The sequence below is a fragment of the Amblyomma mixtum genome, chromosome 1, assembly GCF_055824585.1.
Source record: "Amblyomma mixtum isolate Tamu chromosome 1, ASM5582458v1, whole genome shotgun sequence".
Lineage (NCBI taxonomy): Eukaryota > Metazoa > Arthropoda > Arachnida > Ixodida > Ixodidae > Amblyomma > Amblyomma mixtum.
This window is the reverse complement of record NC_143012.1, coordinates 43,314,565-43,332,908: the sequence shown is the minus strand read 5'-3', so window position 1 is coordinate 43,332,908 and position 18,344 is coordinate 43,314,565. Positions and strand designations below refer to the sequence as shown.

The following is an 18,344-nucleotide window of genomic DNA, read 5'->3' as shown; positions in this document are numbered from 1 at the left end:
TTGCTAGTAGCGATGACACCTCGGCTTGCCCTTGGATGGCTGTTGCCTATGATGACTGCTAAAACTGAGTCCTTCCGCTGATGATGAGTGATAGAAAGGGAAACTAGTGTACCAGAAGAAAACTGTGAACTCAAGTTATATAGTATAAATACTTCGTAACTCCCTCTGAAAATACGTTTTTCCCTCAGTGTGGATAAAAAGCTTCCATTTCAACGTCATTGTTACTGTCAAATTCACGGGTTTGAAGCGTTAGGATGAAGAAAGAAGAAAAACTATGGCTAATATTTTTTTTTTATATTTGACAATTTCCCCATCACTTCTGGTAACAACAAGAACTGCCAGCGTCGTTTCTTTATTTTTAATTTTTCTCAGGAATTTAATCTTTTTTAAATGTATCGAAGCTTTATCCCCAGAAATGCCGAACATGGACCACAGACTAAAAGCAAAGATGTTGTCTTGGGGTTGTCTGGGATCTTGTACCAAAAAAAAAGTACAGAAAAATAGCGAGATGCATGGAGAAGGCACAGCTCAGGCATAAGCACTAAATAACATAAAGTCTATGAAAAAAATTAAGAAACGCTGCACAGCATGGAGTCACAAAAAAAAGGCAGAACTGCAAAAACCAATCGGTAAATACAGTCGTAAACAATTTTAATCCGCTTTCCTCACAAAGAGCACCTTAGAGCATTTCGGGGAAGGTGTTAACGACCAATTAAAGTGGTTCTGTAGTTATTCAAAAAGTCATGGATCAGGAACCAAATTGTCTCTCCGCAGCAAGAGCAAAGGTATGGTGAAGTGTCCATGCACAAGATCATAATGATCATCATCATCAGCCTGACTACGCCCACTGCAGGGCAAAGGCCTCTCCCATGTCCCTCCAATTAACCCTAAAGAGCAACCAGGTTTGACACGCACGGACTCCGTGCAAGATGTTTTAGTGGTCTTTAAAGAACATGGCAGAGGTCCAACCTTCACCTACGAATAAGTCCGACCAGAATAGATTGCACATTTTAGATATGAAATGATAACAACAGATCGCACGTGCTGGATGTAGTACATTCTTGTTCAAAAATATAGGGCCTAAGTGGTTTGCTTCCAAGTCGTGTAGCGCGGCTCTTAACTATATTTGACAGCCCTAAGCTTGGGATGATTGAAGACTTAAATTCCTCCCGCCTTTGTGAGATTAAGGTCCCCGAGTATGCAAGAGGAGCCACGCTGCAAGGCTCAGAAGTCGACCCTTTGGGCTATATACTTTTGACGAAGGCTACTGTCAGCTTCAAATGAAATGCGAACAGAGGAGTGCATGTCGACAGGCGCACTTTAATACGTCTGCCCGTCGCAATCAGAGATAGACTCTCTCATCTGGTTTGCGGTAGTTTTGCTTCTGTTTTCTTTTCCGTTCATTTTCTCGCTTTGCCGCTGCAGCGCCACATTCACTCTTTCCACCCACCTCAACTTGTTCAGGGCGGTTTCGCTGGCAGCCCCGGCTGTGGCCTACGTGGGGTAAGCAAGCGCTCTTAACTCGCTTCCCTGCAGCGCTTTGATTTCGCTTCCATCATCGTCGTGTTATCAGCGTCTGGCCGCGGTGCGAGCAGTGAAAAAGACCTACCAGGTTGCGGTCGCTGTCCAACGCGACAGTTCCTGAATCACTTGGTTCTGATAGTGAGCACAACTTTTTCGCCACCACGAAGGCTTGAATGCCCTGAAATCGCACATTCATGCATTAGCGTGCAGCCTGATAAGAGAGCGCGAATCGTTTCTCTTTGCCGTCACGGTGCGCAGCAAAGCTATGGCAACGCGTCATTGCAAAAGAAACAGGTCATCCACTGTCTACGATTACTAGAATTTCTCGGGCACACTTGCTACGCGGGCACAGACAGCGGGTTACCGGAAAGGATTAAGACCTTACTTAGTGTGGCCGCTGCAGTAGACGCACCACGCATTACGGCTCGTGAGGTAGAGGACACTTTTTCCCTTGTGTGCCATCACGTCAACCATTAGACGTCCTCTGCACGAGACTGCTCTGCGAAGCCTTGTACCGTCGCAGAAACTGGTAAGCAGCACATGTAATCGGTTCAGTATTGGAAACGGCTGGTTTCACTGTGGTCCTTTGTAGGGCCGGTATTTGCCAGTATATTTTCAATACTGGTCCGATTAGTTGTGATGCTGGGGCAGTGGTGTCAGAAGCAAAGAAGCAAATAGAAAAGCAAGGCTTGTGTTTGCACGTGACCATGCACCATGGACTACGGAGAACTGGGGCCGTGTGACGTTCTCTAACGAGTCAACGTTTTCAACTCACTGGGAGCAGAGTCGGCGAATTTGGAGAGCCGACAACACCAGGTGTGCCTTTTCTGCCATACGTGCATGTCGACCTGTCGTATCTAAGATGAGACTACTTTAATGTCATAGCCATCGTACTGAGTAGAAGAGGCCTTCGTTCTTTTTTTAATTCACGCAACCGGTCGACCTGTATTTGTTCACCGCGCAACTAGATGCTGGTAACACGCCGAGGATTGAAGCTAAATCAAATCCCTGCACGCCAGGGAGCTAAGAGCGCTCGCTTCACGCAAGTGGTCCACAGCTGTGGCTGCCAGCGGTATAGTATACCGCGGTGCGCAGGCTGCAGTTGGTGGAAAGAATGCTCGGGACGCTCCAGTGGCAATGCGATAAAACGAATGTCAAAGAAAACAGAAGCAAAAGTATCGCAAACCAAATGAGCGCGCTTGTGTCTGATGAGGACAGGCAGGCGGCGTAAAATGGACCTTTGGCTACGCGCTCCGCTCTTCGCATTTCATTTGACGATGGCATCAGTCGCCATTAGCGCGAAAACACCTGCTGCCATTTGAATCGGCTCATTCCAAGATTGTAAAACGGGCCATTGCTACGTTCTTTTTGAAGGGAGCCTTGAAAAAAAATCATGCGTTCACCTGGTACAAGAGAGCCTGAACAATCAGATTGATTGGTTTCTGAAAGCTGGTTTCCCTATTTTAGTCGTGGTGTGTGTTGCTGAGAAGCTCCTGCAGCGGTTGGTATGCTCGAACACCGCTGGAGGGCGGCACTCGAGAAGAAATACGACCGGATGTTGTCCCCTATATTCATAAGGTGTCCAACAATGCGAACATTGTAGCCAATCGCTGTGGTGGGTCGGTGATATTTTCTGCCCCAAGAAAGTTGACGGTACTTCTTGCTGGGCTAGTTGGTAATTCATTGTAAATTAAAGGCTCCAAAAACCACACACGCACACAAGACAAGAGAACGGGACAGGCGCTCTCTCCCGTTCTCTTGTCTTGTGTGTGTGTGTGGTTTTTGGCGTCTTTACAAAAGATGACGGATCTTTTCCGGAGGAAGGGCATTTATCACTTACTCTTAGGTTGCGACAGCAGCTTATTATTATTCCTCAAGAGAAAACTTTACAACAGCTGCATCTTACCAGTGCTCACCTAAGGGACAGAAACTTAGAGGCTAACAGAACTTAATGTCAGGACAGCGCAGTGAGCTATGCAAAGCAAAATGACAGGGGCAGTATTAATAGACAGGAATAGAGTGAAGTAGGTCACGGAACAAACGCCAGCTAATGATATCCTAGCTCAGATCAAATAGACAGACCTAAGCAAGGCGTGTAGTCATAACGGGTCACAGGTAGTTCCTTAGGTTAACACAGTGTATTCCTAAGGAAGGCAAGCGTAGCAGGGTGGCGACAGAAATTCAGGTGGATGGATGAGTTTAGGAAGTTTGCAGAGACAAGGTACCCACTTGAAGCAGGACAGGGTTAATTGGAGATCACGTAGCTAAGCTCATGATGATGATAATTGCGGCGAGTTTCCGGTTACGACGGCGATGCCGGCGGACATTATTCCGAAGAAATCTGCATACACAGTCTACGGTGCAAAATGAAAGAAGGATCGATTTCCTATATTCTGTGCACGCCTCGTGAGCCAGGCAGACTGCAGTTCACCCGTCCAGAACTACGAGCCGGCTTGATGAGCGTCCTTGACGAGCAGATACTGGTCTCTTATGTAGGTGGCGCTGTCAAGCCGTACGCAGCCGGAAAAAGAAAGCATGAACCTCAGAAAATATCCACTGCAAAAGAAAATGCTGAATAAGCCGTCGTTAAAGTTCGCTAGGACGCCTGAAACTAAAACTGATAGGGAAACATTTCGATAATTACAGAGAAAGCGCTTCACTTTTCTAGGCTAGGGCTGGATGCTTGAGGACGAAGTGTCGCCGGCAAAAAAATTGACACCAGTGAAGACATTTGCTGTTGTTGTTACGTCACGAGAACTAAGTATTGCAGACCTCAGGTTTGCAGTATTTAATTTGATTACCGGCAGTATTTATTTCATACCAGAAGGCGAAAAGCAAGGCAAGACAAAAACCACTCTGCGGCTCTTTGGGGACTCAATGGCACCTACAAGACGCTTTCCGGGGTATCACAAAGACCGCATAAGTTACAGCTGTACTCAAAACCGACGAAAAGAACTGCACGATTGCAATGTATATAGACTTTCTCAGAAGAAATGCGTGAACAGAGGGTGTTGTCGTGCAGTGCGGACTAGAGTATCCTTGGCGTCCTCGAGGGCCGCCTTTTCCAGCCACCGCAGTATGTGCGCCTTCTCTAGTTGCCGGGCCGCCCTGAGCGAGGCTGAGTCGCTGTCCGTGGAGAACCGCAGGTCACTGTGATGCGCCGCGCCAGAGATCAGGATGACTGGCAGCCTGTCAGACAGCGACTCCCTGATGCCCACCGCCGACCACGGGTCCAGGTCTCCTTGGCTGCGCAAAGCCGGTGTACACGACTGAGTGCCTTGTCAATTGAATGGAGATCGTCATCAGGGCGCCTGGCATTCAGATGAATCGCTAAAGGTTTTCGTATGATTATAAAACGCATTTACTCTAAAGGGTATTAGCCCACAGCCAGGCACAAGAAAAGAAGTATAGCTTTTTGACGTCTGCCAGTCGCAAAAAACGACAGAACCGTTTCCGAAATACGACAAATGTTTTTGTAGCCTTGTCGTAACGACAGATCTTTCTGTTGTTTTGCGGTGTTTTTCTGTAGTACGGTAGTTTTTATGCAGAATATTTCTGTAGTTCTGTTGTACATTTCTGTAGTAACTACACGAAATACTGCTGTTAAAACAAAACATTCTGTTGTTGCTTTAAGTTTTCGGTGAAAAACGTTACAGAAAATTTGTTGTGACGACAGAAATTTTTTGTTTTGCTTTTTGACTGGGCTTCTACCTCACTGTGTCAGCCGCTAAAAACCTGCTTTTACGGAGCTGGTGTTAGAGGTTTGTAGCCTGCCGTTAGTAACAGCCGTATCACTTTTTGGAATTTAGAAAACGCGGTTACGCTCACCGCTGAGGCTCAACTAACTTGGGCCATTTCTCGTGCTATTCAAAAAACCGCATGCCGCGGTAGCAGACAAAGCGACATCAATTAAATCACGTCACTCCATGGCGAACGTACAACCCCAAGCAGCGCAGGTAATCTGCCCAATATCGCAAATCGATGGTCTAACTCTGGTCCTTCGTAGGACCGGCATTTGGAAATACAGTTCCAATATTTTGATCCTGGGGGCGCGACAATATGTGCCTCCTCCGGTGCTCCCAACACATCTACACTTCACTGCTGCAACGCGAGCGGGGGTGGGGGGGGGGGGGGGGGGGGCATATCTTGCTAAAGCAAAACGTACCTGAATATTATGTTGGAAGCCGAGCCCACTTTTCTCCCTCCGAACGTCATGACGCAGTGGTAGAAGTCGGGCCTAACGCCGAACTTCCTCTCGCACTGCTGGGCGAATTCGGCGCTGTTCCACACACTGGGGTAGAACATGTCCGTGATGCCGTCGCTGCACGTGGGCATGGTGAGCTCGGTGCATTCCTGCGTTGTTAACCATGTGAAGAGCTCACACGTGTACAGTACGGTCCGCTGTTAAAGGGAACATGCGACCGCGTGGCCTACGCGCTTCGCGGAGCGCTGCCGTCGAGAACTAGTGGGAATTGTCGGCACAAGACGCATGCGCAGTAAGCATGACGGCTGATCAGTCCGTGCATGCGCCTGATGCCGCCTATTCTCGCCGCGTCTAGGCGGCAGGGCTTCGTGAAGTGCAAAGAGCACACGATCGCATGTTCCCTTTAACAATGGACCGTACTGTACATAGAGTTCGATATAAAATCTCACTGGTGAAATGATGCTTTGTGACAATGCTTGCTGAATCGCGATTCAAGTGAAATGAACGACTGCGTGGTGGTTTTGTAACGCTAGACACACTTAGAACAGGGGGACCCTGTCGATTAGGGTCATCAGGGCATAGCGGTGCTCAAGTGCACACGCGCAGAACCGTCGTCCCTCCGCCCCGTTCTGACCCTATGCCCCTAATCGGTAGGGTCCCCCTGTTCCAAATGTGTCTATGGGCGCATGCAGTGATGCGACAAACGAGTACTGACTAGCTGACTGCGAAACCGATACAAAGGAAAGCCGTGCATTATTACCTGATATCTTGATAGTTATTTTCTTTGGCAAGAATAGAAAAAAAACGTTAGAGATCACTACAGCAACCAGCATGGAGAGATTGCGAAAGTACTGACGCCTCCACGGCACTCGTTGTCTCTCTTTGCCTCTCTTTGATACTGTTTGGCCCTCTTTGATAGTGTTTGTCCCTCTTTGTTCTTAATTAGCATCGAATTGGCCTTCATTAGCACATTAATGAGCCATTTAATTGACATTAATTGCTGTAGATTAATCATCCTCATTGACTGCGGTTATCGATTGCAATCACTTTGCTTTACATTTTTTTCAATTAATTACATTCACTCTGATTACACCCATTTTCACCTCAATCACGCATTTTGGTTTTTCAAATTTGGTGCCATTGCTTTTTCCCGTCCACATACTATATCCCCATCTAGCCTATTCAACCGTCCAACGACTTTTGTTTCTAATTGATTAACTAATTAATCTATGTCAATTAAACTTTTTGTTCGATTAATTATCACTCATAAAACACATTTAAATCCATTTCAAACTTTATTTTCACCCCTTTTCCTATTCCTCCACTATTTTGCTCTCCACGGCTGTTTTCCCATCCACTCACTATATAGACGTCCGCGTTATTTCGACGGTTTTTCGACATTTTCGGCTCTAATTGAGAAATCATCCTATTGAAATCAAATTTTCTGCGCATCATCCTCACATCGTCCTCTATCGATTACAGCCATCCGTTTGATCCTACCTCTGCTGAGAGCGATACAACTATGCGGACACGTTTTGGTGACACGACCTCGCCGACATAGTCTAGTAATGCTCTCGCATTAAAAAATTATACGGCTTTATTTTATAGCCTATGGTTGCGCTTAATGCGGTTAGTTGGGCCTTTCCCTGAGCAATGTTGTTGCACCAAGTTTGGTTCCCGTCCCAGACTTACCTGGAACCGCCAAGACGTTTGGTTTGCGTTGAAGATGTCGATGTGGTTGCAGGCCCGCGTGCCCGTGCCATTGAAGTAGAGGTTCACTGTTTTAGCGACGGCATCCACGAGGGCGTCGTCGCTGGCAAAGCTGCTCTGTAGAAACTTGCACGCTTCCTGGACACAGAATTTAAAAAGAAAGCATAAGTATGCGTCGAAATGAAAAATACTGTCAGCAACCACCGAGTTTCTTCGAGAAAGAAACACATTTTATCACAACATTTTTTACGAAAAAGCGCTAAAAGTTAGCTGCAAAGAGAGAACATACGAGACACACACGCCTGTCAGCTGCGGCCTAGCGACAAACATCCAGAAGACATTTACTCCAGAAACGCGATACAGTACCATATTTCCGTTCACACATTGAACCCAAGGTATGCTAACACCTTCGCCGATAAAGATACTAAGAGATCGCTAACACACGAAAACCTCTAGTACTTTTCTGCGTAGTTTTCGAAGTCCGTTGCACACTTATGTTCCCTAGAATTAGCACTTACGTCGCCCGAAAGCTAATTTTCAGTCTTGTAGAGATGTTCATACAGTCTGTCACTTCTACACCCGCCTGTTTGTCCTAGGTATGTATAGGTACCAGATACACTTCTTTGTTTACCCCATTGATAAACTTCTGTTCATGTTTCTTCCGCCATATCAGCTTTTTTTTTTTCGGGGGGGGGGGGGGGGGGGGGTGTGGAGGGGGGGATTCTGCGCGCATGTTTGCACACACCATTCCAAGCCGTTTGCGTGAAAACAGAGATAGACCACGTGGCGATGGAAGAAGGCAGTTTAATCGGTTCTTGTCCAAGACACACCTGTTTGAATAATGTCCCTTTAAGGAATGCATGCCACAATATCGTTGGACGCAGTGAGCGATACACTGCAACCGATTAATCTATTGAAAGTATGACAGATGTTTGCCGTAGAGAGTAAGAAAAAGAGGCAACCGTCCTCACCCTGACGGGACGAGCTGGAAGAGGAGTCAGAAGAGTCGAAGCGTCGACGTAGTTGAGCATAGCGAGCACCATGTAGACGTCGTGAAGCCAGTCTCGCAGCTTTATGTAGTCGCCGACGTGTAGGTCTTGACACAGCTTGAACTTATCACGTAAAGCTTTGACCGACTTTTCTGCAGGTGGTAAAAAAAAGAAGAGAGCAATGCTTAAAGGTCATGAACATGAAAACGGTAATCATGACGGCATCGAGTATTTACTGTGGCACGGAACGCAATGAAAAATATGGACTCACAAAACATAAGATTTGCACTTACTTTTGTTTGTTTGTTTGTTTGTTTGTTTGTTTGTTTGTTTGTTTGTTTGTTTGTTTGTTTGTTTGTTTGTTTGTTTGTTTGTTTGTTGGGTTTTATGGCACATAGGCAACTGAGGCCATCATGCGCCGAGCTCAGTGGTACTTACTTTTAATGTAACTTATGGAAAGCAGGACTGCAGATTTTTTGTCTGAAGTAGTTAACAAGACGCTTTTCTACAATAGTTAACACAGCCACACTAAGGCTCAAGAAAAATAAATCCCGCTTTATACAAACCCACATCGTATATAGCGGCCTACTCCACCGCCTACTCCACGGCCTACTGTCTACTCCAGCGGCGTATCCATGTCGCAAGCTTTGTTGATTTGATAAACAAACTTGTCTTTCGCAAGTCGCTGTAACACGTTCTGTTTCTGTCGTAGACAAACGTTCGCCCTTTAAGTCATTAGCTTTCCGCCATGACAATTCGGCCCCGCCACCCCCCGAATTATTGCTGCAAGCCGAAAAGGAGTGTTTTCAAACTTCATCATAAATGCAACGCCCTGTTCCTCACACGGCAGTCGGAATCAAAATAAATTTTATCACTCTGTGGCTAACCTAGTCGGAAAAAGTGCTCTGCCACAGTCCATAAATGCAAGAAGGCCAAACAAAATGCATGAGAATAGCTGGCTCCTTCGTTCCCGCATCCTTCACCGGTATGTTCTCGGAAAATGAAGAAACGCCAAACCAGGAACAAATTACTGATTTTGGTGAAGCCTCATGAAAATAGTCACCTTCGTATTGACTTTATTACATGCTCCCACAGTTGAAAATTACTCAGGACCAGTAGCTTGAAGATGGCCAATTTAGGATTAACTTGCTCGCACAAAAGTGCTCTTCTGCTCCTCCTTTCCTCAAGACCGCAAAATCAAATGCATTGCTACAGCTAGTCCATTTGTTCGTTCATTTTTAACTATCACTTTTACGGAGGAGCAAGTGATCGCCCTGTGATAGCAAAAAAAAATAAATACTTATCGCTCTTGTTCTTCCGACAACAAGCTGATCACTTTCGTGTCAATTCAGACCGTACCAACTAGCTTTCACCTTACACTTATCCTGCCGGAATCCACCAGATTAGGTGAGGCTGAACTGACCTGAAGAAAACTTCGCTTCGATGATGGACCACGACTTGCGAACTGCCTTGGCACACAGGGGTCCTTCCTGGTCGAACGCGTAGGTGATCGCTTGATTGAAAGCTGAACATGGCGACAGTCCGGGAAACATCAGCAGGGGAGCACTGCTTGAGAGTGCCCTGCACAAGGTATAGTCACAAACATGCCGTCAATAGAGCACCTTGCTCTCCAAGCCCCACGTGTCACAGTGTCACGAGAACGAGATTAACTTCAGGTCACGGGGTGCTGACTTCGTTCTAAAGTGGACTCAACTCGTATGGTGATGTTTGTCACGAAGAAACGTATTATACATGACTCACAATTCACTCCACCTTCAGATCCCCATTTTCACTTTCTCTCTCTTTACTCGTTTGCCTATAAATACACCTCTATTCGCACTTGTGTGAAGTGACAGGCCAGAAGATTGCTCTTCTTACCAACTTCATCCTTTCTTTTTTCATCCGATGCATAGCTACAACTCCTCACTTCGGAGTGAGCATGCTCTTTTCACTTTTTGCTACAGCGACAGCTGTATATGAGAAACGCCCAGCGAGGTCGTGTCGTCGTTGTCGGCGGCCCTCTCCCTGTCGCTCTTCCTCCGCCCTGCGGTGTCGGGCTCCTGCCTTATAGGAATGAATGAGCGTGTGACGTAGGCGTACCGTACACCCGTACGCCCACATTCCATGACTGGTTGTTGTGCCCGTTTACTCTAACACTCTGAACTAAAGGCATTCACTAGAACTTATACGCGGCGAAAAAGGGAGTATATAGCCTTAAAAAAATTTTAAACGGTATATAGACTGTCCATAGACTTCTGTCCATGAAGTCTATAGACTCTCTATAGATAGACCCTAGAGAACAGTCTATAGGCAATGCAAATGGTGTGGATGCAATGCAAATAGATGCATAGATACAATACTATAGATGCAATGCAAATGGTGCAAATGCTATACTCAGACAGTCTGTAGATTTATGGCCATACACTTTTAGTGGACTTTTGACTGTATATAGTCTATAGACTATAAATAGACCAAAATAAATGTCTATAACGAGGCAATAGAGTTTATAAGAACTCTATAGGCTTTGTATGGACCATTTTTATAAGGGTTGTTTTTGCTACAGCGGCAGCTGTATATGCGGAACGTCCAGCGAGGCCGTGTCGTCCTTAGCAGCATAAAAGCGACAACCTACATCTCTACACAGAGCCAGTAAACCCTCCGATTGGCATTGCACCACTTCGACTGCCGCTGAAATCGCCTTACCCCAAAGGTAAAAGTCCGGTGATTTTTTTTTATTCAGGTAGCAAAACCACGCCCTCACCGTACAACTTGTCCTAAGCGTCAGATCTTATTAAGAGTGTGAGTCAAAAGATGAGAAATGAGTAAGCGATCAACCACTTAAAGCTCGGAAAACCTTGTCCTGGTTGTGATACTCACGCTGTAACTAGATGCGGGTATTTCATGCGCATCCAGGCAGCCAGCATGCCTCCGTAGGAACCACCAAAGGCTACCACGGGGCGATTAGCCGCTCCGGGTAGCGTGCCCCTCAGGTGGATCAAAAGATCGGCGTAGTCGGCCAGCGCCTGCTCAGCACTGAGGTAGCCCAGTTGGGGTAGCCCCTGCAAACGTGCACGCCGATGAACTGTTTTCTCCAATAGAGTCACCTCACTCGCCTATGCAGCGGCATGTTCTCGTGGCAAAATATGTTCAAGTACTCGAGTAGCCCCTATTTAAACTTGCTTGAAGGTCTTTCTCGTCCTAGTAACACGTTCGCAAGGTGTTTTAATGCTATATAACTTAAATGCTGGTTACCAGACAGTCGTGTTATGCCGTCAATAGTGGTAATGGCAGGCAGTGCGGATATAAGATTAGCAGATTTGGCTCTTTTAGACAACTCGCATTCCTGGGTGGCGCTACAGTGCTTAAAGGTGCTTAAATACTTATACTGAAAGTGCACTGATTCACCGTGGCGGAAAAGGACTAGGAAACTAACGAGTATGTAGAAAACATGAACGGAGAAAGGAAGAGCTTTAAGCGACAGGTGGAAAACGCGGAATGTAGAAGCTGGATTAATTCAGTGGAAAAGAAGCAGTCTGTAGAACTATACAGAAATCGGAAAAGGCAGATCGGGATTGAACCGTTCTATGATAACTCAAAAGGCAGTGTCCTACTGTTTAACGCTACAGGTCACGGTATCTTAGAACGAGAAGGTATAAAAATATTTTTCCCAGATGACACATGTCGGAGTGTGTGGTAAATCTGTAAAAAAAACTGAACATGCAAATGTCCCACATATTGTGGATACCATAATACGAGCATTCTGTAGACTTCGATATAATTAGGTTTGGTAAGAAGTTATAAAAAGCAAAGGAACTACCTGATTACTGATGTACCATCAAGATGGAAAGAAACGCGAACAGCGCGGCGCCTACGTGCTCCGCTGTTCGAATTTCTTTTGATGGCGCTTTTACCTGGGTGGTAAGAAAAATACGTTAGAGTCATCCTAGAATGCATGACGGACAACTCTAGCGTCTTTTTCCTGCCACCGAAGTGAAAGCGGGATTAAAAGAAATGCGAACAGCAGAGCACCTAGGCTCCGCTCTGCTCGCGTTTCTTCAATAAGTCATAGGCAGCGTTATTCAAAATTTACACATCAGTGCAAAGTCTACCACGCTAAGTTGATAAGAATAATCCGGCTGGTTTCATTCTGCCCTTGGAAGTCGCACTATCCGATATCCTGCATTTCTCCTGAAACAATTCATTGCGATTGTTGACTGCGCAGACGACTGGAATCTTCAGCGTAACATTCCGTTCTCGATACCTGCAGTGTTTCTCTGGCAAGAAAGCGCGAGAGCATATTGTATAATCTTTCCAATAGTTTCTGTCCATCTCTCCTTCACGCTCTTCCTATATTTGACTCACGAATATTCGCACTACTTTTATGGCTAGCGTTTCCATTACAGCCTCAACCATGCGTTCAATTCTTGGCTGTTTGGTAGAATAAATATTTAAGAATACAACCCTAATACGGTATAAACAAAAAATAACGCGTAGAGCTGGGGTTTCTACGTTAACTTTGCCACGAAGAGCGCTACACAGCCTAAACGTCATCAAATGTAATAATACCGCGGTTTTGATGTTCCTCACCTATGGGGCAGAAACGTGAAGGCTGACGAAAGGCGTTCAGCTTAAGTTAAGGATAACGCAGTGAGCTATGGAAAAGAAAAATGATAGGTGTAACGTTAAGAGATCGGAAGAGGGTGGAGTGGGTGAGGGAACAAACGCGGGTTAGTGACATCCTCATTGAAATCAAGAGGAAGAAATGGGCTTGGGCTGGGCATGTAATGCGAAGGCAAGATAACCGCTGGTCCTTAAAGGTAACGGAGTGGATTCCAAGGGAAGGGAAGTGTGGCAGGGGGTGGCAGAAAGTTAGGTGGGTGGATGAGATTAAGAAATCTGAGGTGAAACGGTGGCTGCAACTGACAAAGGACAGGTTTAATTGGAGAGACATGGGAGAGAGAGGCCTTTGCCCTGCAGTGGGCGTAGTCAGGCTGATGATGATGAATATGATGTTCCTTGTGGCGATCGAAGTAGTCACAGTTAGGAAGTGCGCTGCGTTTATGTGCAGTGCGCGTCGCTTGTCACACTTACCGATAGGGACTCCTGACCAAAGGGCATCGATTTGCCGTAGAAGCGATGCTCAGCGAATATAATCAGTGCTTTCATTTCGGGTGCCCATTCCCACATCAGGCCCTGTCATGATAAAAATAAAGGAATTTTTTAGAAAAGCAGACGAACACTGGCTAAGAAAGGCACAGTTTGAAGCAATGAGCAAGCGACAACTCTTCGCATATAAGTAGCGCATTGGTATTTCTTAGAGAAAAAGAGAGCTGATGAGTAAATTTTAGTTGAGAATGTGTTTCGGTCGCGAGTAGATTCTCCGACGAAAACCAAAAATCTCCAAAGAGACACGAAGCGACTTTGAAGGGTAATGCCAAGCCGTTATAAAAAATATAAAAAGTGTGTATTCTAGAATTTTAAAAACAGGCGTTAGGTATGACAGGCACGCAATAACATGCAGTATGACAGGATAGATGTGACGCAGTGACATTTTGTTTTATTTTTTTTACCTCGAGAGCATTATTAAAATTTCCAAGTATGATTTTATGCATTAATAGATTTTCGTTGGTTTAACTGTTTCTTTTTTCTTCCCATGCGTACTCCCCTCTCAAAGTCTCTCAAGCCCTATGAGTGAAAAGAATGCAATAAATTATTAATGCTTATGCGACTTATACATCTACATTACCGTGTTTTCAATGAAGTTCTCCATAAAGAACTCGTTGCCGGTGTAGAAGAATATCGGACCTTTGCTTCGATCCCAAAACTGATCAGCGACAGCGTAGCGCATCTCGAAGGTGTCATTGTTGTGGAATCCGAAGTGGTCAACCTGAATGTGAAAAGCGAAGGCTTTAACAGAGGGGGAAAAAAGGCACACATTGAGCACGTCTTAATGAATTCAAACCTAAATTCATCGAAAGCAACCACTCAAGAAACGACGCTTAGTATGTGTATCAAATATCCAAGTGGCTGCACCACGCTTTTTTTCACATGCACGATGTTATAACAGATACGATTACAGGACACCAGGAATATGACTTGATATGCGCTTTTTCTTCTGTGGCTTTTCTAGGGGATCATTGTGCAATGTAGAGACTTTTTTTTTTATAAAATTGTACCCATAGGTTGACGATAGGTTTTAAGGTTGAGTTAGCTGACCATGTGGATGCTTCGTTCAAGTGTATTTATGTATGATAATTACCCAGCCAGATCCAATTACTTTGCTTAGCAGTTATGCATAGAGTAAAACAAAACTTCTTATATATGATGGCAGATATTCCTGTGGGCTCCAGGTAACAAAATGCCCCTTACCTTCGTTCGAAAGAAATGCTTCTTGTACGGTCCGACCTTGGCCGGCGTAACGCTGGCGGCGATCGCGCTTAACGCCAAGCCCCATACCCACACCGCGTTCATCTTTGGTCAGCGGCAGACCACACTACTAACTCCTCCTGCGGCGGACAAGCTGGGAGGTAGTAGTCGAAAGTGAAAGAACAAACATCATTGTTCCTGTTGCTGGTATCGGGTTGCAACCTAGGCTGGAAGTTGTGGCTATTCCTGCCTGGATATGCATTTGTTCGACCTGCTTGTTTTCCGCGTGTGAGGGACATTCCCTGGGACACTCGTTATCGGTTATTACTTTTGTATGCGAAGCGCGGAGGGGGTGGGGGGGGGGGGGGGGGAGGAAGGGTTCTTTTACCCTGAAAGTTCGCTTGCACTCTCTTATTAATCTTTTCTAAGGCCGTCAGAAGTCAACGTGGGTAGAGGTTAGAACATGACCAGATAACGCGATAAAGAGTGATAATAACGGGGTTGTAACGCCGAATGGAGTGCTGAACACCCAGCGAAAAGGAAATGAAACCAAACCTCTCATTCGTTGTTCGACTGAGGTGCTGCTTGAACCGTTCGCTGGCGCATGGCTATCCTGGACCGAAGTCAGAAAGGCATTAAAAAGTAATTTCATTACGCTATCTTGTGTTTGTCGGCAGAGGTCGCTTAGTGGCTTCGCTGTCAGGCTGATGAGTTCGATCCCAGCCGCGACGGCTCCATTGAGATGGAAGAGGAATGCGAAATTTTTGGCGTGGACTGAGGTTTCGGTACAAGCTATAAATAGCAGTGGGCTATCTAGAATAATCAGGAGTCATTGAACACGGCGATCCTTACAGCCCGCTGAGTCACACTGTCACATAAAACTAACCATGCAAACAATCAGTCATTCTTGAATCCCTGTGAACTACTTAGCGTTCTTCGCGGCATCTATGAACTGAATATCCGGAAAATATGGTTTCGGCGTTGACGACATTGGCGCCGGCGTTGTGAGCGGAACATCACGAGCATGGCTCTAGGAGGTGGTGGCCGGAGAGCAACCGAGGAGGCAGGGGGACCACCTACAGGTCACGCGACCTTGCGGCGTCATCGCAGCCTGTCCACCAGATTCTGGGCAAACTGCCCACTGTGGTAGGGGGCAGTACAATTAATGACTGGTCACTCGGGAAGAGCCACCTGGGTCGCACAAGACCCATCGGTGGCAGCACCTGCCATCGCAGGGCAGTGGCGCATCGCTTAACCGCTGCACCACTGCGCCAGGAGAGGCATGAGGACTCCCGGGGAGTAAATTTCAGGTTCTCTATCTTCCTTGCACCAGAGGTACCCCGCCAGAGACGCTTTGTAGACCAGAAGACTGAATCGTTCCTTCGCACCAGGGGTGCCCCGTCAGAAACGGTCTTGTGAGTAGTTGAGATGCAGGGGTAAGGCGAACACTTGAAATTTATGTACAGCTATTTACATTGCATATACAAGTTTAGGCACTCGAGACAAATTAAACAGCAAAGAGATACAGAACAACAAAAAGGTGGAACTGGCTAACACTAGGGGAGACCCCTACTCGGCATAGCCGAAGATGCATAGCATCTCACCTTAGCGCAGAACCTCGCTTCCGGCTCCGGGGCCCGGTTTTAAAGCCTTAAAGGCCCGGCCCACACTTGGTAGCTTCCAATCATGTTGCACTGCTCACATGATTGGTTTACCGAGAGCATGGCCAGCCCTCCAGCTTCCGTAGGGCAAAACGCCCTTTCCACAAACACAAACGCACGGTCGTGCCAGCACGTGCGTGAATCGGTACCGTGTGGCGGGGTGGACACCCGTACTTCCCGGCACTTTCGCGAGCGGTCGCGTTCCGAAAAAGGAGACGCTTCGCTTTGAGGGAGAATTACTTGTTCCGAAGGCCCCGCGTACACTACCGATCCCTTACACGGGGCTATGAGTGTAAAGTAGAGAATGAGCTTCTGCATATATGGGAATTAACCCATTGACGCTGTCGCCGCCATACCCTTAAGAAGGGAGCTTAAGTGTCGCTTCCAATTTTTGTTTTCTCTGTCCGTCAACACATAAGACGCTCTCATTGGTTATAGTATGTATGTGAGAGGCGAGGAGGAACATTCACGAGCTTATACGTTTAAAGAAAAAAAGGGGAGGAGGAAGAACTAAGAGTTGTAGCTGAGGACGGTTCGGCACAAGTGGCTTCTGTGTGACCAGCGCGGATGCGTATGTACTACTGGAAGTTGTCGGCCCTCGCCAGCTTACTGCTGTGGCAAACCACACTTCACATTTTTTTTTTCGAAAATACCGCGATTAATAAAAAGTTCTGAACTACCTTTGGAGACATTGCGATTTTCGTCAATACTCGTTTAACCACGCCCCACTGTGATGCATCTGGTGAATAAGGAGATTAAACAGTACAGCTGGAAGGACTTAACTACGATTCGGCAGAATTGAAGGTAGATTAACCGATGCCTTATGGGCGTTATAGTTTACGGTATTACATAAGCAGTGGGCTATGGTCAAAGGTCAAACTGGCCTTGCTTTGCGCCTCTGATTATTGGGTCAAGTGGACCCCATAGCCCAGTGGTTCAAGCATCCAACTCGTATGCAGGAAGTGCAGTGTTGAATCCACAGTACCGCCGGGTACCCAGTGATGTCCAATGGGTCAAATACTTTACCGCGCTGTAAACAAAAATTTATCAGATTTCTTTTTTGCACCGAGGCGGTGCAGCGACCATGGTAGGTGCAAAGTGAAAAGTGCTGTGACAGGTGAGTTGTCCGTTGCGACAGTAGTACAAGGCCATTGCCATTAAAATGAATAATGTTCCACGTGTTGAAACTGCCGTAAACCTCCTTGCTGTTACTATCATGGATTCGCTCTCACCTCTTCCAGCATTCGGTAACAACTCTTTACAAAAACAAGGATCTGCTTTAGGCAGGTTTTTTTATTTATTTATTTTGTATTTGTCGCGTGACATTTCGTTTGCAGAAAGAAAAAGAAAAAATCTGTCGGTGAAGAGCGCGTGGATGTGTGTTTGATTGCTCATTCCATTGAGTGAGCGAGCACTGTACGACGGATAGGGAGTACACACAGGGGTCAAAGCAAACACAATCTGATGCGTCCGTTTTTGCCCATGCCGTGGACAGTGCGATACCATTGTTCGATGCGCATAGCCTCGCGTCCCTTGGGCTCCGTCCGCTAATAAGAAGCACGGGACTCAGACAAGGGCGCCGCAAGCACTCTTTTATGCGAAGCATATTAGCCGCACAACCGAGCTCTTCCTTGCTGCGCCGCGCGCGGCCGCGTAGCTACCACTTGACCTACATCGGCGCACCACGTGATATGACGTCACAACAGCTGTGAAAGCTGGGGCTCAACTCGTGCGCTCGCTTGCGGACGCGCAGCCTCCACCGGCGGCCTAACTCCCGCTCCTTCCGCTAGGGGCGCTGACGTCACAACAGCTGTCAAAGCTGGGGCTCAACTCGTGCGCTCGCTTGCGGACGCGCAGCCTCCGCCGGCGGCCTTATGCTTCGCATCCTAG

The 18,344-nt window shown here is 46.6% G+C and overlaps 1 protein-coding gene across 1 annotated transcript; it reads right to left on the bottom strand.

Annotated features, from left to right (window-relative positions):
• Positions 1 to 4,447: 4,447 nt before the first annotated feature.
• LOC149366163 (lysosomal Pro-X carboxypeptidase-like) lies at positions 4,448 to 14,898 on the bottom strand. The gene is made up of 9 exons (XM_089549218.1): positions 14,797 to 14,898; positions 14,174 to 14,314; positions 13,519 to 13,620; positions 11,305 to 11,486; positions 9,851 to 10,008; positions 8,410 to 8,579; positions 7,421 to 7,576; positions 5,690 to 5,877; positions 4,448 to 4,770 (listed from the first exon to the last, which is right to left on the bottom strand). Exons 1-9 carry the CDS (start codon positions 14,896 to 14,898, stop codon positions 4,509 to 4,511), a joined length of 1,461 nt encoding a protein of 486 aa, XP_089405344.1. The 3' UTR covers positions 4,448 to 4,508.
• Between the last annotated feature and the right edge of the window lie 3,446 nt (positions 14,899 to 18,344).